The sequence below is a fragment of the Sinocyclocheilus grahami genome, unplaced genomic scaffold (assembly GCF_001515645.1).
Source record: "Sinocyclocheilus grahami isolate Dianchi unplaced genomic scaffold, SAMN03320097.WGS_v1.1 scaffold295.1, whole genome shotgun sequence".
NCBI classification, from domain to species: domain Eukaryota; kingdom Metazoa; phylum Chordata; class Actinopteri; order Cypriniformes; family Cyprinidae; genus Sinocyclocheilus; species Sinocyclocheilus grahami.
In genome coordinates, this window is record NW_015505474.1 from 1,265,769 (window position 1) to 1,289,508 (window position 23,740).

At 37.8% G+C, this 23,740-nt stretch overlaps 1 protein-coding gene across 1 annotated transcript in view; it reads right to left on the reverse strand.

Moving 5' to 3' along the window:
- Positions 1-23,740, reverse strand: part of lrp1ba (low density lipoprotein receptor-related protein 1Ba) — a 286,420-nt gene that overhangs the window by 196,863 nt on the left and 65,817 nt on the right. Inside the window, exons 6-13 of the mRNA XM_016292960.1 lie at positions 21,542-21,799; positions 21,048-21,210; positions 17,164-17,386; positions 13,269-13,491; positions 12,697-12,877; positions 6,218-6,437; positions 5,921-6,110; positions 1,597-1,725 (exon numbers count right to left, since the gene is read on the reverse strand). Coding sequence (XP_016148446.1) covers positions 1,597-1,725; positions 5,921-6,110; positions 6,218-6,437; positions 12,697-12,877; positions 13,269-13,491; positions 17,164-17,386; positions 21,048-21,210; positions 21,542-21,799 — 1,587 coding nt within the window. The remainder of the gene's footprint in view (positions 1-1,596; positions 1,726-5,920; positions 6,111-6,217; positions 6,438-12,696; positions 12,878-13,268; positions 13,492-17,163; positions 17,387-21,047; positions 21,211-21,541; positions 21,800-23,740) is intronic.

Sequence of the window (23,740 nt, forward strand, 5' to 3'; positions counted from 1 at the left end):
AATAAAACAGAATGCAATGATGTGGAAGTTTCAAATTTCAATATTTTATTCAGAATACAACATAGATGACATATCAAATGTTTAAACTGAGAAAATGTATCATTTTAAGGGAAAAATAAGTTGATTTTAAATTTCATGGCATCAACACATCTCAAAAAAGTTGGGACAAGGCCATGTTTACCACTGTGTGGCATCCCCTCTTCTTTTTATAACAGTCTGCAAATGTCTGGGGACTGAGGAGACAAGTTGCTCAAGTTTAGGAATAGGAATGTTGTCCCATTCTTGTCTAATACAGGCTTCTAGTTGCTCAACTGTCTTAGGTCTTCTTTGTCGCATCTTCCTCTTTATGATGTGCCAAATGTTTTCTATGGGTGAAAGATCTGGACTGCAGGCTGGCCATTTCAGTACCCGGATCCTTCTACGCAGCCATGATGTTGTAATTGATGCAGTATGTGGTCTGGCATTGTCATGTTGGAAAATGCAAGGTCTTCCCTGAAAGAGACGACATCTGTATGGGAGCATATGTTGTTCTAGAACTTGGATATACCTTTCAGCATTGATGGTGCCTTTCCAGATGTGTAAGCTGCCCATGCCACACGCACTCATGCAACCCCATACCATCAGAGATGCAGGCTTCTGAACTGAGCGCTGATAACAACTTGGGTTGTCCTTGTCCTCTTTAGTCCGGATGACATGGCGTCCCAGTTTTCCAAAAAGAACTTCAAATTTTGATTCGTCTGACCACAGAACAGTTTTCCACTTTGCCACAGTCCATTTTAAATGAGCCTTGGCCCAGAGAAAACGCCTGCGCTTCTGGATCATGTTTAGATATGGCTTGTTTTTTGACCTATAGAGTTTTAGCTGGCAACGGCGAATGGCACGGTGGATTGGGTTCACCGACAATGTTTTCTGGAAGTATTCCTGAGCCCATGTTGTGATTTCCATTACAGTAGCATTCCTGTATGTGATGCAGTGCCGTCTAAGGGCCCGAAGATCACGGGCATCCAGTATGGTTTTCCGGCCTTTACCCTTACGCACAGAGATTGTTCCAGATTCTCTGAATCTTTGGATGATATTATGCACTGTAGATGATGATAACTTCAAACTCTTTGCAATTGTTCTCTGAGAAGCTCCTTTCTGATATTGCTCCACTATTTTTCGCTGCAGCATTGGGGGAATTGGTGATCCTCTGCCCATCTTGACTTCTGAGAGACACTGCTACTCTGAGAGGCTCTTTTTATACCCAATTATGTTGCCAATTGACCTAATAAGTTGCAAATTGGTCTTCCAGCTGTTCCTTATATGTACATTTAACTTTTCCGGCCTCTTATTGCTACCTGTCCCAACTTTTTTGGAATGTGTAGCTCTCATGAAATCCAAAATGAGCCAATATTTGGCATGACATTTCAAAATGTCTCACTTTCAACATTTGATATGTTATCTATATTCTATTGTGAATTAAATATAAGTTTATGAGATTTGTAAATTATTCCATTCCTTTTTTACTCATAATTTGTACAGTGTCCCAACTTTTTTGGAATTAGGTTTGTAGTATTATGCCTGGTTAATGATACCAAATGACTAATGGAAGCTTACATGAACAGGTGACGTTGTCTTTCTCCAGATGTTGGTCGTCTGCGCAGGTGCACACATGGCCTGCAGGCGTAGCGAGGCATAGAGCCGAAGGGCTGCAGCCCCCGTGATTTGCTGAACATTGGTTATTACCTGAGGAAAAATGCACGACGATGAATGAAAAGAAAGATAAATGTGATATTTAATGCAGTTTGGAGACAATATACACAATTGAAGATGTCAGATAAACCATAATTTCCATATATTTGTGTTCAAAATCTGTTGGAGTATCTGTTTTGAAACGGCAGCTTCCAGTCATTTAAGTAATTAGCTACGCTATAAGCTACTAACAAAAATTACATAGACATACTACAGTAAATTAAAGTTTCTTAAGTGAATATATTTTATGTACATTTTTATATTAGAGCAATTTTTTCTGTCTGTAAACCAATGAAAATTTTAATTAGTGACAATATTACACTGAAAAATATAAATGTGTACTAAATACAACAATAAAATGTCCTGTTTATATAGCCGAGTCGAAAAATAGTCATGAACAGCATTACTGAACAAAAATATTTTCTGAAATATAAAATTTCAGAATTATTACAATTTAGCATTATTGAATGAAAATATTTAACTAAAATAAATAACTGAATTATAATTAAAAATTTCACAATTTTTCCACCCACTTTTGAAGCAGGACTATTTTGCTTCAAAAAAAGATTAACGAACAGTAGTGCAGTTTCTGTTGGTCAGCGGCTGAATTCATGTAACAAACTTGAAACTGAAAATCAGCAAGGGGAAATCTTTCATCCTGATGGAAAATTCCCAGTCATGTGGATTCATAAAGAATTTTGTGAACATTGGCTAAACAACAGTGAACGTGGCTGCACTTAACTCAAGTTAATTATTGAATCACTTACTTGAACCATCTAAACAAACTTTCCATTCACTAAAAGGATTTGAACATGTTACATGTTAATCACATTGGCTCTTATTTTTTAGTAGTGTTTCATAACAAGTACGCAAGGAACAAATTCATGAGCGTTAAACTAAATGCTTTACCACAGACTTCAACTAACTGCATGTCCAAGCACACCAAATGAAAAATTTTTCCAATGCAAATAGCTCTCTCAGTGAAGTCCAGCATCCGGAGAGGACATGAAAGAACATGCTCAGAGTCTCTTGTCCAATGAATATTGATCTTAGCGCCATTAAAATCAATGATACAAGTATCTGGCATTGACTCCCAGTGAAGAATGCCATCAGTTGGACTCTACAGGACATGTGTCCACTGAATCATCTGCAGAGATTAATGCAGATTAAAGCAGATCACATTAATTGAACAGTGCTTTTCGCTTTTAGTTGCTAAAATGTCATATTGCATTGTGAGTGCAAATTACCATGTATATAAATCATATGTACATAGATAAACATGTCATTTTCGCATTTTAATGCAATTTTAGAAGGAGAAGCAGTGCTCCAGTCACATAGCAGATTTAAAAAAAAAAATAAGTATTTTTTGGGCTCCAGAATGCAATTACATAGAAAAACAAAACCATTCAGACATCTATATCATTTCCTGAGGGAAATGCTAAACATTTTATGTGAATACGAGACTGTAAACTGAAACCACTGACCATTTCATAGAACAACAGTTCTGAGCAAATGATATCAAGCTCAATCTCAATTGTCAAGTCAGGCAAAAAAAATGAGTCATAGCAAGCTAATGTAGCAAAACGCGACAACAACTCTAACTCAACTCCTGAACAGAGCTAAGTGAAGCTTGTAAAATGATAAATAGCGAACATTAGACTATTTGCTTTCCCGAAATGTTTGTAACATGCACTTAGCATTGTAATGCAAATCAACATGTAGCTTATATATTGGGTGACATCTCAAGAAAGAGTTAAACAGTGCATGCTAATTATCAAATCCAAAATTACACACAAATGTTGTACAAGGAATGGTACAACAGCTAGACATGTTCAGTAAAGTTTAGATTTGACAAACAAAGGCTTGTCATTTCCATTAAAATCTGGCAGGTTATTATATATTCAGCACAGTTCCAACTTGGCTGCATTAGCTTAGCGTGTGAATTCACTATCCAGTGTTGAGTGCTTCAGTGGGCAGGTTCAGACCTCTGTGTTGCACATTGGCAGGTGCTTATGACTGCCAGTAGCTCTGATCACAGGTGACGAAATTATGCATCGAACATCTGGTCAACATCAGTAGCGTAAACAGGATTTCCAAGCTGTTAATTAAGAACATCAGCATATGAATTACAACCATCGACCACCTTGGAAAAGTTTGCAACACCTTTACTATCCATTGAAGTATACATTATTGAGACCCATTAGCGGATATTTAAACCAGAATGTTGCTATACCTCCGTTTGTTTGTTTGTTTGTTTGTTTGTTTGTTTGTTTGTTTAGCAGGTCATTGAAGTTTGAGAACAATTCACATTCCTACTGCACTTGAAATGGCTTGGTCAATCCTGGCCTGCCATTGGCTGGCTGTCATTAAGGATGACATTCAGTGTCTCTACCAGATGCAACATACGAGTAACTCTACAAAACAAAGGCTTGTCATTTCCATTAAAATCTGGCAGGTTATTATATATTCAGCACAGTTCCAACTTGGCTGCATTAGCTTAGCGTGTGAATTCACTATCCAGTGTTGAGTGCTTCAGTGGGCAGGTTCAGACCTCTGTGTTGCACATTGGCAGGTGCTTATGACTGCCAGTAGCTCTGATCACAGGTGACGAAGTTATGCATCGAACATCTGGTCAACATCAGTAGCGTAAACAGGATTTCCAAGCTGTTAATTAAGAACATCAGCATATGAATTACAACCATCGACCACCTTGGAAAAGTTTGCAACACCTTTACTATCCATTGAAGTATACATTATTGAGACCCATTAGCGGATATTTAAACCAGAATGTTGCTATACCTCCGTTTGTTTGTTTGTTTAGCAGGTCATTGAAGTTTGAGAACAATTCACATTCCTACTGCACTTGAAATGGCTTGGTCAATCCTGGCCTGCCATTGGCTGGCTGTCATTAAGGATGACATTCAGTGTCTCTAACAGATGCAACATACGAGTAACTCTACAGGAGCTGCCATAGCAATTAACCTTGAGCAAAAGTTGCAGACAAAACCGAACATTCATCATCATCCTCAGTCACCTAGCTCACAGCGCATATGACATGTATAAATAAGAGGTCAGTTATGATCAAAGCCATTTCACGTTGTCAAGAACAAGTTAAGCCACCAAATACAGTGATTTTGTGAAAGAAAATGTGTGCAAAAGTCACCATCAGTGGCACAATTCTGTCTTTGTAAATTCCCCTGTAATTTTGATGTACCCATTTCTGCACAGTAGGGCGATGGAGAAAAATGTCACTAAATTGAGTATAGGTGCCAAAAATCTGCCCAGTTTCTCAGAACAATTGCTCGTCATTGGAGACATAAGTGGAGATATGGATCCAGAACCTCAGAATGACAAATCATACAAATTTCCTGCAAATGCCTTCAAATTAGCCTTTAAAATATGAAAGAAGTTAGGCTTATTTGATCTGAGTCCCAAAAATGCTTGGATCATGAAGTCTTAAGGTTAAAATTACCATTAAATATCCTACACGGGGAATATCCATTGCAAAGCATTTATTCAAATCCAGGGACTTGCCGGTGTGGCATTTGTTTCTAGAATGTTCAGCTGTTTAAAAGGTGAATGCATATGGGGTAATAATATTTAATTTCCATATATCGTACGGTATACCATGTGTGTGCCAACACAGGAATTGGCCTCTGGGCAAAGCTATGGCATGGTGATATATAAAGAATCAGACAACCTCTCAGAACTCAGGCAATTTAAATCTTAGAGTTTCTGGAAGACAGTCAATAGCTAGATATCAATGTCCTTCTATATCATTGCAGCCCTTGGCAAGGCTTCAAGAATTCATTGCGGCTTTAAATCTAAGGCATACATATTCAGTCATGGCCTAATGGTTAGAGAGTCGGACTTGTTCGAGTCCCGGTACCATCAGGGATTGTAGGTGGGGGGAGTGAATGACCAGCGCTCTCTTCCACCCTCAATACCACGACTGAGGTGAGACCCTTGAGAAAGGCACCGAACCCCAAATGCTTCCTGGGTGCCGCAGCAAAAATGGCTTCCCACTGCTCCGGGTGTGTGTTCACGGTGTGTGTGTGTGTGTACGTTCACTACTCACTGCTGTGTGTGTGCACTTAGATGCGATAAATGCAGAGCACAAATTCCGAGTTTGGGACACCATACTTGGCCACACGTCACATCACTACACCTCATGTCACTTCATATTTACCTTTCTGGCTCTGCGGGTCATACACCTGAATCCCGAAGAGAGGAGGTCTTTCTGCTCGCAGTAGGGCAACATCATTGGATGACAAATCCAGACGGAATATTGAGGCGTTCATGTAATCCGTCCAGAATATGTAATTCTGGTAATGCGCAATCCCAAATGGGTGATTCAACTCTTTCCCGCTGTACACCACCTGTGAGAAGTAGATCAAGTTTTTGAGTCACAGGGAAATATTGAGAACAACATAGAGAGGAACGGAGGTATCCAAGAACTAAAGAACTGACTCACTCATTTACTAACCGTTCTGTGGCTGCCGTTGAGGTAGATTTTCTCAATGTGGTCATAGTAGGCATCACACCAGTACATGACGCTGGAGGAGTGGTCCAGAGTGAGGCCGTTGGGCCACAGCATGTTGGATGTGACAAAGATCTGACGGTGAGATCCATCCATCCAGGCTTTCTCTATCCTCCCTCTGCTGTCAATTAACTCATCCTCCTCCCAGTCCGTCCAATACATCCATCTAAGAAACCAATTGAGAATTGATATCTTTAAGATCATGACACCCTGCTGAAGAGGACCAGCAAATACATTTCCATGTTGCTCTATGGTTTAAAACAGATTAGCGTGGTTCTGGTGTCTCAGGTGTGGGAAACTCTGGCCTTGGAAATCTACTGTCCTACAAAGACTAATCAAAAACGGATGCTTGTGATCTTCAAGACTTTGGTTAGATTTTTCAGGTGTGTTTAATTAGGGTTGGAGCTAATGCTGCATTCAATTTACCTAGGAACTCAGATGTCGGAGCTGGGAATGCCTTCACACCCAAGTGGACTGTGTTCCAGTAGAGAAGTCAGAAGACCAAGATGGACACGTCCATTGTTAGCAATACCGATCAATAAAAAACACATAAAAGCTGTATTTTGTACAGATAACTTCATAGTTTCATGTCCACAAATAGAGGTTGGATAGTACTGTGTGCACCACTGAGTTTATTGAGACATAAGTGCTAATATTTTACTACTGTTTCTCTTCTGTTGATGCACTGAGCAACCATATTGGATTCTGAAGTTGGAGTTGTTGCGATTCCTCCTAAATTTTGAGTCGGAGTTCCGACTTGAGAGGGCGTTCCAGATAAAAGTTCCTACTGGGAACTTGGAATTTTCAACTTCAGAGTACAAATGGAATGCAGCATAAAAGTGAATCTCGAGGGCCAGAGTTGCCCATACCTTTTCCAACTGGTAGTGTTTCCAAGATTTACATCAATCCACCATCATGGTGTTTCTGGAAAATATAGTTCACCATGCTTCTCAAGCTAGTTAAGAAGTCCAGTGGTGACACCAACATTCCTTACTGGGCACCATTAAGCAAATGAGAAATTCCCTGAGATGCAGGATTTGAATGCCACAAACCAGAACTAAAAACAGTTAGACTGACTACTGAGTTCCAGCTTTTAAAAAAAATCCAGCTGGGAGATGTGTTTTGGAACATTGTAGCTAGTTTCTAGCTGGTCCAAGCAGGTAATAAGCTGGTAGACCATCTTGGACCAGGAACAAACCGTGTACCAGCTAGCTATACCAGTTCAAGCTGGTCAAATTGGATTTTGGAATGCTGATGTTTTCATAAACTGCTTAGACTAGTCTTTTGTTTTTCCTTCAAGCTTGGTCATAACTTTTAAAAGTCAGTTAGAAAGAGTAGATTGGTCTCATTTGAATCCAAAAAGTAACTTGTTTAACTACTAGTTGGTCAAACTAGTTCTTAAGACACAGTCTTAACATACTGGTTATATTTATGCAACTGGCACCAGGTTGGACCACTTAATAACCAAGTATCACATTCCAAAACACAGCTACCAGCTTAAGCTGGGTTTGCTCAAAGGTGTCTTCTAAAAGACATATCACCGTAAAATAATCTTTAAATGAATTAAGGGAAATATCTACACATAATCATCTAAAAAAGAAGCTTGTATAATTGGATGTTATTATTAATTCATGATTTATTTGGAAGCCAAAAGTTTTTGTTCTGCAAATCTTACAAGGTCCTTTTTTTCCAAGTTCAAATCGCTCACATTTCATAGCATAAACTTAACACTGTGACACGGCCTTGTGCATTTGAACGTAGCCTAACATAACATGACAGAAGGAACTCCCCCGACTCATATTCAGTGACCTGTTGAATAATTCATGAGGCGGGGCTTTGAGTGACAGCACCTGCTGTGAACAGGCAAATCAGGCGAGTGATGGAGATGGAGAGCAAATGCGATCAGGACCTAGAGTCATAACAGCTAATCCTCCATCTTATCATGTTAGCACAGACAGGAAATTAAATGCGTACATGGGATACGAAAGGACAGACACGGCAAAGGACAGTTTTTAGAAAGGGAAATAGAATTTAAAAGGGGAGAGATTAAGCTGGGATAGGTATTGAATATTCAGCATACCGGCAGCTAAAGCTTATAAGCGATGATCAGAAGTTCCAAAAAACTTAGACTGATAGAAATTTTAAACCAATTTCTAGTAACACAATTACAGATTAATTGCAGATTAAAACTGATTACTGGTAATTGTTCCAAAGACTACAGGTCTTATTTGCAATTAAATTATCTGAATTCCAAGACATCAAAGCTATTAAAAACAGACAACCCAATCCAGAAACCCATTATGAGGATAAACATGTCAAGTGTACAGCACATGGTAAGAAGTCACTAAAATATAAGCAGAAACTGGAACCTGCCTTTAAACTTTTAAACCTCTTATGTCAGGCTTCAAAGTTCTGCCAAGGCAGCGATTCGCAGTCATGGAGTCTCCATATTCCCTTTAAGCCTTTCCATCTGAGCAATGACATCGAATGAGGATGTTCGCATTAGCTCCCTTTGACACAATAGCACATCTGCAACTTCCTCTCTTAGATTTAAATAAACAATATTATTGAATAAATGTGTTTTGTAACTCCAAGGTGACACATACATCAGTATAACCATATAGTACCATGTTTTTTGGAGCTATAGTAATAGATTTTTTTTTTTTCACATTTACCATCATATAATACTATGGTTTCTTGGGTGCATACTATGGTAATTCCATGGTATTCTTCAGAATTGTGTTATAATTATTCAGTGCCATATATCAAAGTACCATAATTTTACATGTTTTTTATATAGATGGTTTTCGGATGGTAATACTATACTACTTTGAAATAACTGTTGCTTCTGAAATGTATGTACCATGGTATTTGTGTGGTACTCCAAGGTACTTTCAAGAATACTATGAATTTTTTTTTCCATTATCAGTTTATTATTTCTTACATTGTAATACTTTACATACCATTGTAATACTATGTTTTTGGACAGTTCAACATTGCAAACATGAATTTAAAGCTCCAGCAAGCCAGCAGGTCAATCACCATAGGCCTACGTGACCATGGACCACAAAACCAGTCATAAGGGTCCATTTGTTTTTGAAATTCCATTGATGTATGGCTTGTTAGGATAGGACAATATTTGGCCAAGATACAACTATTTGAAAATCTGGAATCTGAGGGTGCAAAAAAAAAATCTAAATATTGAGAAAATCGCATTTAAAGTTGTCCAAATGCATATTACTAATTAAAAATTAAGTTTTGATCATGGAACATCTTCATATCCTAATGATTTTTGGCATAAAAGAAAAATCGATCATTTTGACCCATGCATACAATGTATTATTGGCTATTGCTGCAAATATACCTGTGCTACTTATGACTGGTTTTGTGGTCAAGGGTCATATATATAGAATATTTAGCAGTTTGTCACACTTGAATTCTTGTAATTAAGTATATTTCACATTAAAATCACTTGTCTAATATTTAACAGAAGTTATGTCAGATTAAACAAATGGTTAAATATTTGAAAATCTGGAATCTGAGGGTGCAAAAAAAAAATCTAAATATTGAGAAAATCGCATTTAAAGTTGTCCAAATGCATATTACTAATTAAAAATTAAGTTTTGATCATGGAACATCTTCATATCCTAATGATTTTTGGCATAAAAGAAAAATCGATCATTTTGACCCATGCATACAATGTATTATTGGCTATTGCTGCAAATATACCTGTGCTACTTATGACTGGTTTTGTGGTCAAGGGTCATATATATAGAATATTTAGCAGTTTGTCACACTTTAATTCTTGTAATTAAGTATATTTCACATTAAAATCACTTGTCTTATAGTTGATACTATCATTTATAGGCTAAAATTTCATTAAATTCATATTAATAGTAGGCCTATACATGGGTAAAAATATAATATAAATGCTCTAAATGAGTTGTTTATATAATATAGATTTATGCTGTATAATATTAAATGAAATGTCTAATATTTATACTTGTAGAAGCAGGCTCAGAGAGTGAGGAAGAGCCCACTGAGCATCAGCCAAATCAGACAGGTAAGACTGTTAAACTGGGGAGTGTTAACCCAAAAGCATCGTTAGCCAAATACGATGTTGTCAATACTGTAGAACTGTTGATTGGCCAGCTGGATTTCTTCAGGAGTTTGGGGGGAAATCAGGATGTTCTTCATAAGCTGTAACAGCAAAGGTGTTACTGCTGTCACAGTTTTGCTGACTGAAGATTTGCTGAGCCCCAGGCCTCTATAAAACCCACCACCTCTATAAAACTCTATAAAACTTCCAACAGCATAATAATGCAGTGTAGCTAACAACTGCAACACTGAACTTAAGGCGTTGTCTCTTCTTGTTGCCCTCTGAAGGTGTGATTTCACAACCTGTAGTAGTTCAAGGATCTTGGCCCTTGGAAGCCAGAATTTTCTTAAGATGGCATCATCAGATAGTGAGTCAAGGGGGGTAAAATGTGTCCCTATGTGTGTATATATATATGTTTATATATATAAACTAAATATTTAACAGAAGTTATGTCAGATTAAACAAATGGTTTAAACTGCAATGGTGGCTGGATGCTGCTCAGGCATTTATATACACTGCCTGACTTCTGCGTCGCCTTCTGTGTCAGAGGACTCAGACGGAGGTGAATCAGGGGAAGAGAGCAATAGACAAGGACCCTTTGGGGATTTTGAAGGCCCAGGCTGGAGAAGGCCTGATGTTGAAGGGCCAGACTGGAGAGGGCCTGATGTTGGAGGCCTGAACTTTGAAGGCAAAGGCCTGGTTGATGCACATGCATCTATACCTCCAAGGATCCCTTCCAATGCTTCAGGCCCCAGGATGGCCAAAACTTTCTCTTCCTCTGTAGTGAGAGGAGGAACTGAATTGATACCCCCACCAGTCCTGTTTGCTTCCCTCTTACATGCCGCATCCCTCCGTTTTGTCACACTTGCGAAGTCCCTCCACTTATTCCTGACTTCTTCTGGGCTTCGTTCGTAAAGCGAGCACCATTTATTTTTTGAGTGATTTCTGCCCAGATTTTCTTTTTGTCAGCATTTGTAATGCTGTTTTTCAGCTTTGAAAATAGCTGGATTTTATTATTTTCCACCTCCTCCAAAAGAACTGCAATTTCATGCTTTGAAAATTGGGGTTTGTGTAATTTTCATTATCACATGGCTGAATGGCAAGGGGACTTGAATAGGAAAAATGAATAGCAACAGATGTCCACAAGAGTACATCAGTTTTTTTTTACTTTTTTCAGTTGTGCTTAAGTAGCCTATCAATATTAAATGAGAAATGGTATTTATATGAAATTGTGAAATTATAGAATTGGGATCAGAAAAGATCCCAATAACTCCGTGTGTGTATGCATATAATTTATTGCAGAACAAATGAATGTTGCGTTATTACTCCACTCCTACGTAACGTCATTTCAAAAGCGTAATTCGAGTCAAAGAAAAGAGAAAATAAAACCAAATTACTGTAGGTGGCGGTATATGCTCATGGCACCAGTCGGCTATTAGATCAAAGAAGAAGAAGAACAACGTCATAACGACAGCTCAAACCAACGTGGTTTAAATGATGGATCTGCGACACAGGTACCATGGTTTCGGGAAACAGTTGTGACTAGCTAGTTCGTTTCCACAACAATGCATCGTACTATGGTGGTTAATCAGCAAGTTACGTAGTTGTACGGGAAACGCACCCCTGGCTGACAGCAGAGGGATATGCTAGAGTGTGATAAAAAGAAAGATAGACATTAAATTATTTGAATGAACAAGTAATTACATTACAACAACATAAATTGAATTAGCACTAAGCCTAACAATTGTATTTACAATATGACTGTAAAAGGTTTGTTATTCATTCTCTATATTAAGATGAAACTGCCCCAGAGTCAACTCAACAAAGTAAAAGTGAAGGTCTTGGAACTGAGCCAGAGACAGAAAATGTTCAGATTGAGAAAGAAAGGCAATACCATGAGACAGAGAGGGAGAGACAGAGGCAGAACAGGAAGATATGGAGAGACAGAGGCAGAACAGGAAGATATGGAGAGTGAGGCAGCCATTTAACAAACACCCACCCCCTTAGTGCCTTAGTTTTTTTGGTTTGGGCCACTGCCCCTCAAAATGTCTGTGCATGGCCCTGGTTCAAAGTATGTAAATACTGTGGTAGTATAGCACCATAATATATAGTACCATGGTATTGTCATCTAATACCACCACAGTGCTTTTTGTTAATGAAACCAGAGGAAGCACAGGTTTGCTGAAATTTCTTGATGAAATCTCTAAGAGAAAAAGGGCAAACATCCCGCCCCAATGCACTTTAAAAGGCTGGATTTCATCCAAGGCTTTAGCAGACTGAAATCTTTTAAATGCTTCTGTAAGCAGGAAAGGTATTATGGGCTTACCCGTTTAGAGGATCCACAACAATGGCCCTGGGATGGGACATATTGCCTTCTAAAAGCGTTCTCCTGGTCTGCGAGGGCCGGTCCAGCCCGGCCACACTGATGGTCTTTCTATAACCGTCATTTGTCCAGAACAGGTTATTACCGATCCAGTCTACTGAAATACCCTCAACATTATCCAGCTCTGGAGAAAGAGAGAGCAGAAAGAAATTGAGAAAATGTTGTTCTTTTAGCATGATAACATCAAAGACAGCTCAATTAATCACTGTCCTCCTCTAATTCTTCCCAGTGAAATTATGCGTATCGACCAGCGAGCTTCCCCGATGATAGAACTGCACAAAATGTATGATAAATAACTTCCCATTTGGAAAACAACGGCAACAGTATTGCTCAAGTACAGGTGGCCTGATTCTACCGTACCACGCCACATGGATGCACAGATGATTACCGAGCCAAAGTGAAAATGAGTTTGTTAGAGAATATTTAAGACCTTTTTACAAAATTAAATTGTGGTACGGCTCAACAGACTTATACAAAATCCAACATTAATCTCTAAGAAGTCATGATGAACATACCATCCTTAAGGATCGTTTCCCGAGCAGTTCCGTCAATCTTCTGCCGTCCAATTAGGAAGCTTGTGGTGTCGGCAAAATAGATGTAGCTACTCTCTGCATGGAAATCCAGCGCTCTGGGACTCACGAGCCCTTCGATTTGAATCAAATGTTCATCTCCAGACTTGACATTCATATCCAGACCTCGGATAACCCCAGGTCGTCCTTTCCCGTAAAACAGGAACACCTGAAAGATACTTTTTTCGATACCAATTTTATGAAATCAATTTTAACAAGATTACATTATCTAAAAAAAAAAAACTTTTTTAATTTTATTTTTCAGCTTGTTGATGTTTATACAAACTCAGAGACTCATCTCCCGAGCTACTGCACAAAAGGAACAAAATGTAACCAACACAATAAATCAGTGCAAATAGTTTTAATAAAGCTCAAATAGTCTTCAGTTTACACATCTGTTAGGCTACATTTACACTAGTGCGTGTTCGTTTTAAAACGCATAGCTCAGACAGAATCATGATTTCTATTTATTTTCCACTGATTTACTGATGAGCATTAGCAGCTTAACACGCACATAATACGCGCTTTCGGTCGTGTAGTATGAACGGACATCTGCATATGATCGGAACTCCACGCAGCTCTCTATTGGAAATTAATGACTGAATGACCGGTTTGTCGCTTGTCGTTTGTCGGAGATAGTGGAAAGCTGGCTTGAAACACAGTGGAAACGCCACGAGATCGAGATTCGGCAGAAGCTGCGATTGTCATGCGTATCTTTCAGTGAAGCACGGTTCTGTGATCAGCAGTAAATCTCCATCCAAAGGCCAACGCGCACTCTCTCTCGCGCGCTGAAACTCCAAATACGCCTCGCAGAAGAAACCCAGGAAATGCCTATCGCTGCAGCTAAATAAACAGAAGATTCAACTGCTTTCATTGATTAAACGTCACGACTACGGCAATATACGGTTTATCTGAGTTCTTATTATTATATTTTTCATTAAAATAAAGTATATTTATAATGCAATGCCTTTATCACTGCTTAAATACTATGAAATATGTTGCGTGCCTTATTCTGTGTAAGAAGCCACATCATCTCACAGAAGGATTTATTTCAAACACTCGACTGACATTATGAAGTGAGTTTGGAGTAAAAATATGTTATTAAATGTGGTATTTTCACATGCTTTCAGATGGAGCAGCATTTACTTCACAGAGCCGTAGTTCACTGAGAAGCTATGCAAACAGCTGTCATTATCGCAAACGATTTCTTCGATTTTAGAATCACGCAATAAAATCGTCTGCGATTTTTTTGCCTAACTTGTCAGTGAACTATGGCTCTGTGTAGTAAATTCTGCTCCATCTGAAAGCACGTGATGATGATTTCCTGCTGATTACAGAACCAGCATTACTATAAAAATGCGCATGACAATCGCATTCGATTAATCGTGCAGCCCTAATTCGCACTACAGCCTCACGTGTGCGCCACATCTCTGAGTGTAACCGGTGTAAACTAGTAGGTGTGTTCGATTTGACGTGAACTGACTGTGCAGACCGATCGGTGTATTACAGTACCACGAGAGCTAAAGAGAGGATGTCAAACACTGATCGATCTGCGTCACACCTCTTCTAGTCGAACACACCGGCTAGTGCTGCAGGCTTATTGGCTCACTGACACTGATGAGATTAACCCCTTTAGGTATGGAAATTTGGTACCGAACGACGAGACGTTTTTCGATACTCGATGGTATCGAGGCATTTCTGTCGGTGCTTAAAAAGTATTGAACTCGATACCCAGCCCTAGTAAAAACTGTAATACTGTGAAATATTATTACAATTTAAATTACTAGGTCATTTATACCTGTGATGCCAATGCTGAATTTTCAGCAGCCATTTCTCCAGTCCTCAGTGTTACATGATCCTAAGTGGCCGGTTGTTGGCTAGAATAAGATGCAATGTGTACCAAATCTAACACTGATCAATCAAAGGTCTGACTGTGTGAGACTAAATTGGGGGTTACAGGAAAGTCGTTCCAGGACCAACAAAGATTGCTGAATTCACAGTCACCTTTACTGCATTCAAATTCAAGCCAGCACAGGAATTAAATCTAATAACCAGCAAAAGCACTGAACACTCACAAAAAGGCCTACAACACTTGAAAAGCATGAAAAAACTTCTGAAAACTATACATATCATATAAACCATGAACACCTGCACACAGGCACTTTCCAAAAGGGATAGGAGGAATTTGTAAAACTCTTTCCTAAGTATCGCATCGGGGTATTAGTTAACACCAGATGTCTCATAATGCTGATAAAAAGCCTCAGATGGATTATCTATTGGTTTCCGGGGGGGAAAAAAAAACCCCAAAAATTGACAGTGCCCTTGGCCTGTACTATGAACTATGGATGAAATTTATACTGAATTTATGAAGCTATGAATTTTGTATCACCATACTTTTGGGCCCGTTCGAGGGACGAGGGACAGAGGCCAAACTTTATAGTCTTTAAAATAAACTGCTTTAAGAGTTATTCAAAGGAGCATCATTTATCACAGCTTTACTGCGGACTATTAAGGCAGCTGGGTAAAATATATGCAATAACTTCTTCTATATAGTTTAGTTGAATAGAGGTCAACAATCTTTGCCTGTCTAGACTTTTTTATTCTGGTCTGGACCAGCATAAACAAGATGTTCACCAGCTAACTGGAGATTCACATGCAAACGGCAACACATCTTGTGCTGTGTCAGAATATGCCTACTTCCATACTATACAGTATACAAAACTCAGCACACAAAAAGTGTAGTATGTCCGAACTCGAAGTATGTGAAAAACAGCACGCCAAAAGAGTAGAATATACGGTAACATTAACAGTAAGCCAATATTCATAGTTTGCAAAAAAAACAGTGCACCACAAGAGTAGTATGTTCGAATTCATAGAATTTGAAAAATAGTACACCAAAAGAGTAGTATGTACACCAATATTAACAGTAAACCAATATTTGTAGTTTTAAAAAAATAGGGTGCCAAAAAAATAGTATGTCCAAATTCATAGTATTTGAAAAACAATACGCCAAGTATTGCATGTCCGAATTCACCTAGTACGCGAAAAGAGCAGCATGTCCGAATTCATAGTATTTGAGAAATTGTACGCCAAAAGAGTAGTATGTCTGAATTCATATTATTCAAAAAAAGTATGCCAAAAGAGTGTATGTCAATATTAACAGTACGCCAATATTTGTATTTTCAAAAATAGTGTGCCAAAAATGTAGCATGTCCAAATTCATAGTATTTGAAAAACAGTATGCCAAAAGAGTAGAATGTGCACCAATATTAACAGTATGCCAATATTCGTAGTTTTCAAAAAACAGTGTGTCAAAAAATGAGTATGTCCAAATTCATAATATTTGAAAAATAGTACCCCAAATGTCTAGAATGTCCAAATTCATAGTATTTGAAAAACAGTATGCCAAAAGAGTAGAATGTGCACCAATATTAACAGTATGCCAATATTCTTAGTTTTCAAAAAACAGTGTGTCAAAAAATGAGTACGTCCAAATTCATAATATTTGAAAAACAGTACGCCAAAAGAGTAGTATGTCAGAAATTTTAGAACTAATATTTAATCATTTGTTGATGAAAATTCTGGATTCTGAATTGAGCATTCGATGGACACTTTAATATCCCAAGAAGCCACAGGAGAGAAGTGAATGGCAGTGAAGCGACGCAACTGGTAGGTCACATGACGGTGATAACATGGCGGATGTAGTATGTTCGAATTTCATTCATACTACCCATTTTCATACTACGCACGTACATACTATGTACTTTTACATACTTCATACTTATTTTGGAATGAAGATCATGGATTCAAAAAGAAGAAACCAAGATTGAGCACATCTTACCGAGTTTCCTTGGATGACCATTTGTCTGTTCTTGCCATTGTAATCCACAACTTCGATAAAATCCAGATAAGCATCTGTCCAGTAGACAAGCTTCTTAACCAAGTCCAATGTCACGGCAGTCGGCTGTTCAGTTTTATACTCCACAATCCTGGTTCGGTTGGTGCCGTCCATGTTGCAGCGCTCCACCTTGGCTACCGTCCCATAGTCCGTGAAAAAGAGTTTTCTGAGGGGCAAGAACAGATTAGTTTTAAAACAGAATCTACAAACTATCTGACGTAAAAGAAATCAAAAGTCAAGGCCATTTAAGATTTAATCAATCCACTCATACCCATTATTTTTCTATTCTTCAAAATATTGTGCCATAGCTGAATCCTTGCAGCAGCAACAGTGCAATTAAACTGAGCCACCCTGAGCAAAACCTGAATGAATTGGCCGCAGTATGATATTTCTCTTTATACTAACACATCCTGACAGTAATAAACAGAAGATTCAACTGCTTTCATTGATTAAACGTCACGACTACGGCAATATACGGTTTATCTGAGTTCTTATTATTATATTTTTCATTAAAATAAAGTATATTTATAATGCAATGCCTTTATCACTGCTTAAATACTATGAAATATGTTGCGTGCCTTATTCTGTGTAAGAAGCCACATCATCTCACAGAAGGATTTATTTCAAACACTCGACTGACATTATGAAGTGAGTTTGGAGTAAAAATATGTTATTAAATGTGGTATTTTCACATGCTTTCAGATGGAGCAGCATTTACTTCACAGAGCCGTAGTTCACTGAGAAGCTATGCAAACAGCTGTCATTATCGCAAACGATTTCTTCGATTTTAGAATCACGCAATAAAATCGTCTGCGATTTTTTTGCCTAACTTGTCAGTGAACTATGGCTCTGTGTAGTAAATTCTGCTCCATCTGAAAGCACGTGATGATGATTTCCTGCTGATTACAGAACCAGCATTACTATAAAAATGCGCATGACAATCGCATTCGATTAATCGTGCAGCCCTAATTCACACTACAGCCTCACGTGTGCGCCACATCTCTGAGTGTAACCGGTGTAAACTAGTAGGTGTGTTCGATTTGACGTGAACTGACTGTGCAGACCGATCGGTGTATTACAGTACCACGAGAGCTAAAGAGAGGATGTCAAACACTGATCGATCTGCGTCACACCTCTTCTAGTCGAACACACCAGCTAGTGCTGCAGGCTTATTGGCTCACTGACGCTGATGAGATTAACCCCTTTAGGTATGGAAATTTGGTACCGAACGACGAGACGTTTTTCGATACTCGATGGTATCGAGGCATTTCTGTCGGTGCTTAAAAAGTATTGAACTCGATACCCAGCCCTAGTAAAAACTGTAATACTGTGAAATATTATTACAATTTAAATTACTAGGTCATTTATACCTGTGATGCCAATGCTGAATTTTCAGCAGCCATTTCTCCAGTCCTCAGTGTTACATGATCCTAAGTGGCCGGTTGTTGGCTAGAATAAGATGCAATGTGTACCAAATCTAACACTGATCAATCAAAGGTCTGACTGTGTGAGACTAAATTGGGGGTTACAGGAAAGTCGTTCCAGGACCAACAAAGATTGCTGAATTCACAGTCACCTTTACTGCATTCAAATTCAAGCCAGCACAGGAATTAAATCTAATAACCAGCAAAAGCACTGAACACTCACAAAAAGGCCTACAACACTTGAAAAGCATGAAAAAACTTCTGAAAACTATACAAATCATATAAACCATGAACACCTGCACACAGGCACTTTCCAAAAGGGATAGGAGGAATTTGTAAAACTCTTTCCTAAGTATCGCATCGGGGTATTAGTTAACACCAGATGTCTCATAATGCTGATAAAAAGCCTCAGATGGATTATCTATTGTTTTCCGGGGGGAAAAAAAAAAAAAAAATTGACAGTGCCCTTGGCCTGTACTATGAACTATGGATGAAATTTATACTGAATTTATGAAGCTATGAATTTTGTATCACCATACTTTTGGGCCCGTTCGAGGGACGAGGGACAGAGGCCAAACTTTATAGTCTTTAAAATAAACTGCTTTAAGAGTTATTCAAAGGAGCATCATTTATCACAGCTTTACTGCGGACTATTAAGGCAGCTGGGTAAAATATATGCAATAACTTCTTCTATATAGTTTAGTTGAATAGAGGTCAACAATCTTTGCCTGTCTAGACTTTTTTATTCTGGTCTGGACCAGCATAAACAAGATGTTCACCAGCTAACTGGAGATTCACATGCAAACGGCAACACATCTTGTGCTGTGTCAGAATATGCCTACTTCCATACTATACAGTATACAAAACTCAGCACACAAAAAGTGTAGTATGTCCGAACTCGAAGTATGTGAAAAACAGTACGCCAAAAGAGTAGAATATACGGTAACATTAACAGTAAGCCAATATTCATAGTTTGCAGGTCCTCGTCGTCTGAAAGCAGCAAACTGGCCCCAACAGCATGCACAACTCAGCACTGCATACAAATGAATGTTTATCAAGAGACCAAAGAGTTTCTCACGTCACAGACGCATAGATGATTCGACATTAGATAAGGATGATTTATTCACTCCTATGAAAAATTCAACTGAGAGTCTCCTTCAGGACGTGTGATCATTTTAAGATGGTACAAATAGCTAAATGTCTTTGCATAGGTTAATGAACTATGAACTATTTGTTTGGAAAGGGTTCTAAAGGGTCATTTTATTGACCTTTTATCAGTTCTTTAAACTTCAGTGACCATGTAACGAAAGTACGACAAAAAAATGTATTCACTCATTCAGGTTTTTTTTTTCTTTTTTTTATGTAGCAAATGGCCTAAATAATAATAATATTATTAATAATAATAATGATGATGATGTTAAACTGTTAAAATTATAATAATATTTAAAATATTTAATAAACTACTGCTTATGAAGATATTATCATTATTAGTAGTATTGTTATTATTATTATTATATTTAGTATTATTATTGATACTTGTTATTTACTTTATTTAATTTATAATTGCATTACATAATATGTTACATTTAAATTACATTAATTTACATGAAAGGTCATTTATCACAATAATAATAATAATAAAAATAATTTTATACTTATTTGCTTGAAATGTATTTAATTAAATTATGTGATACATTAAATTTAGATTTAATTGCTTTAAATGAAAGGTACTTTATAATAATAATAATAATATTTAAACTATTGATGATGATGATTATGACACTAGTTATTAACTTTTTTTTATTTCCATATCTAAATTGTGTGAAACATCAAATTTAAATACAATTACGTAAAAGGTACTTTAACACAATAATAAGAAGAATGGTGATATAATAATAATAATAATAATAATAATAATAATAATAATAATAATAATACAATATAGTAATACATGTTATAAATTAAATATTTATTAAATGTAAAAAATTCCTTATTATTATTATTATTATTATTATTATTATTATGTACTAATTAAATTAAATTATTTACAAATGAAAGATGCTTCTTATTCTTGCCCGATCATATTATTTTTGTCACAAACTGATGGAAGCAAACCAGTTTTTTGTAAAGCTAATACTAGTAAAGATAATATTACAAATGGATAGTTCAGACTCACAATTCATACATATATCCATGTACATATACTATTCATATATGAACTGTCAATCACAGTACAATCACAATGAATATGTACAATGACAGCTATGCGTCCAGTATGTTTTTTAATAGTAATAGCAGTATTTTTTTTAAATGTATCCATGCCAGTTTCACCAACTAATGCTCATCTTATATATACGGCCAGCTCTAAATTAAGAAACCTAATGCTTGTCTTTGCAAGTGTACCCCATGATTGGATCCAACGCTAGGCCTTTAGGGTTCTGGATGTCCAGGTCAATGATGGTGGCACATGCATCTCCCTGTTCACTGCACACGAATATCCGGTCGTTCACTCTGTCTACGAAGTAGAAGTTTCCTGTCAACCAGTCGATGGCCATATGCTCCACATCTAGATGGAGGAAACCAATCGTTTTAGACATGAGTCATCAGAGTTTGTATCTGATAGTTAGAAACAATTAAAAATTCATGCCTTCTTCAAAAAAGCAACAACCGACTTGAAATGCACACTTGACTCATTCAACCTTGTAACATTAAACACTTCATTAGAAGATCATTAAACACGTCAAGAGGTAAAAGTAATGAAAAAAAGAGACTAATGAGAAAATTTATGGACATTAAACACAACACTAAAGTTCATAAAAACTTCAAAGGGCATAAGTTTGCTCTTGCTCTGACTTAATCAACAAAGTTGCAAAATATTCCTTAACTTGTGTACTTACTTTGCAGGTTCTGACCTATCCGTATCTGGCGTTTTTCTGAAAAGCCTTTGAGTTTGGTAATGCGGGCACACCACAGCTGACCTGTATCCTGTGCCAATGAGAGCCAACAGAGTGACTCTTCTCTATAAATAAAGTCCAATATTTGAGTCCCATTTGTCTCCATGGACTTGATATTTGGCATAGATGATCCATTGAGGTAAACAACTGATATATAATTCATATTTGCTGTCAACAGAACCGGAGGTTTATCACCAGGATCTGAAAGAGGGAACACAAAATGCATAAAGGTCCTTAGAGCTATTCATAATAAATATTTCCTGTTAAATCTAAATTAAAGGGGTCATATGATGCGATTTCAAGTTTTCCTTTCTCTTTGGAGTGTTACAAGCGGTTCATGAATAGATAAGGTCCCTAAAGTTGCAAAGACTAAAGTCTCAAACCCAAAGAGATATTCTTTAAAAAAGTAAAGATTCGTCGACGCCCTCCTAAAACGCCTCATTTAAACACGCCCCCACATGTCTACATCACTGTGTGGGAAGATTTGCATAACGCCGCCCAAATGTATATGCAAAGAAAGAAGGCGTAACTTTGATTCTCGCTGTAGTATTGTTGCCGCCGCCACCGCCACTGTGTGTTTTGTTATGAAAACGAAACTACTTTGTTTGGTCTTCCAAAAGAGGACACAACTAGAAATCAGTGGTTAAGTTATATTTACAACACTGTTCCAGAACAGTTCAAACCAAATATTCAGATGTGTGCAACGCATTTTACGGAGGACGAGGACTGTTTCCTGGGAGAGTAGCCTACAATGCCGGTGTTCCGGTGAATTCAGTTCCCCTGTTTCCCCTTCGGCGCGCATGCTGACCCTCTACAGTCTATGATGCTGACAAATAAATCTGACTCACAGACTGTAAGTACGTTTTCATATTTAAAGGATTTGCCACTGATGATTCAAACGCGAGTTTTGAGCAGTGTACAGTAGGGCTTGTTGTTTGTTGTTTCTCCGATCACAAATGCAGAAATGGTTTTATGTTTAGACGGCGCGATGCAATGCAACGCGTAAAAAGACAGTATAAGCCATTATAATCAGTAATTATGTCCCCACTGGATGCAACAAATACCTCGTACGTAATGGGTTTTATTGGTTTTGTCTCGTCGCGCCGGGACATGGCATCACAGTATGGTAAGGGGTGTAACATTTATGTCACATGCTTGAGGTATTCGGCCAATCAGAGCACACCTCGCTTTTCAGAACAATGAGCTTTGTAAAAATCTATGCATTTCAGAAAGGCAGGGCATAGAGGAGAAACAATAAATGTACAGTATGTGTTTCCTTAAACTGCATAAACACATTTCATTACACAAAAAATACACAAAATAATGTTATTTTTCAGCAACGTCATATGACCCCTTTAAGCAATTATTTACGTTAAACATATTTAAGCACAGTTTATGTTGGGAACTTTCGGTACTGTGGACATTTAGATGATAAATCCTAAACTAAAAAAAATAAAGTCGAAAATTCATTGTTATTTTTGTAATTTTTCTGAACCAACAAATGTCATTTCTACCACATTTCAAATGCTGCATTATGTGGTGTAATTGACAGCAGTGGCAACAACATTTTAAACACTTATATGTGACCCTGGACCACAAAACCAGTCTTAAGTAGCTTGGGTATATTTGTAGCAATAGCTACAATAGCAAAATACATTGCATAGTGTCACGAATTCGGTTCATGGACTTCCGTTTATTCACCACCAGATGTCCCACTTTCCATTACATTGACTCTCGCACTACACAAACTGTTGCATAGCACCCCGGACTACATTTCCCATCATTCTTTGCACAATTTGCACACTGCCCTGATTGCACACAGCTGTTTCTAATTACCTCATTCACTATATAACACCCACTCTAACCACCTTTCTCTGCTGAGTATTGTTTAGCCTGTACCCCTTTCCGAGTCTCCGTGTTTTCCTTGTTTTGCCTTGCCTGTTTTTGCGGTTTTTGATCTTTGCCTGTTTTCCTGGTTTTTTCCCTCTCGTCTCGCCCCTGTGATTCTGTCTGCCGATCGGTGACCTATGCTAGCCCTAGGACTATTCTTGTACCTGTTTGCCATTGTTTGACCCTGCCTGTTTACCACGTCTCTCTATTAAAAGCTTGCAGATGGATCCACACGTCTCACGTCTCGTCAGC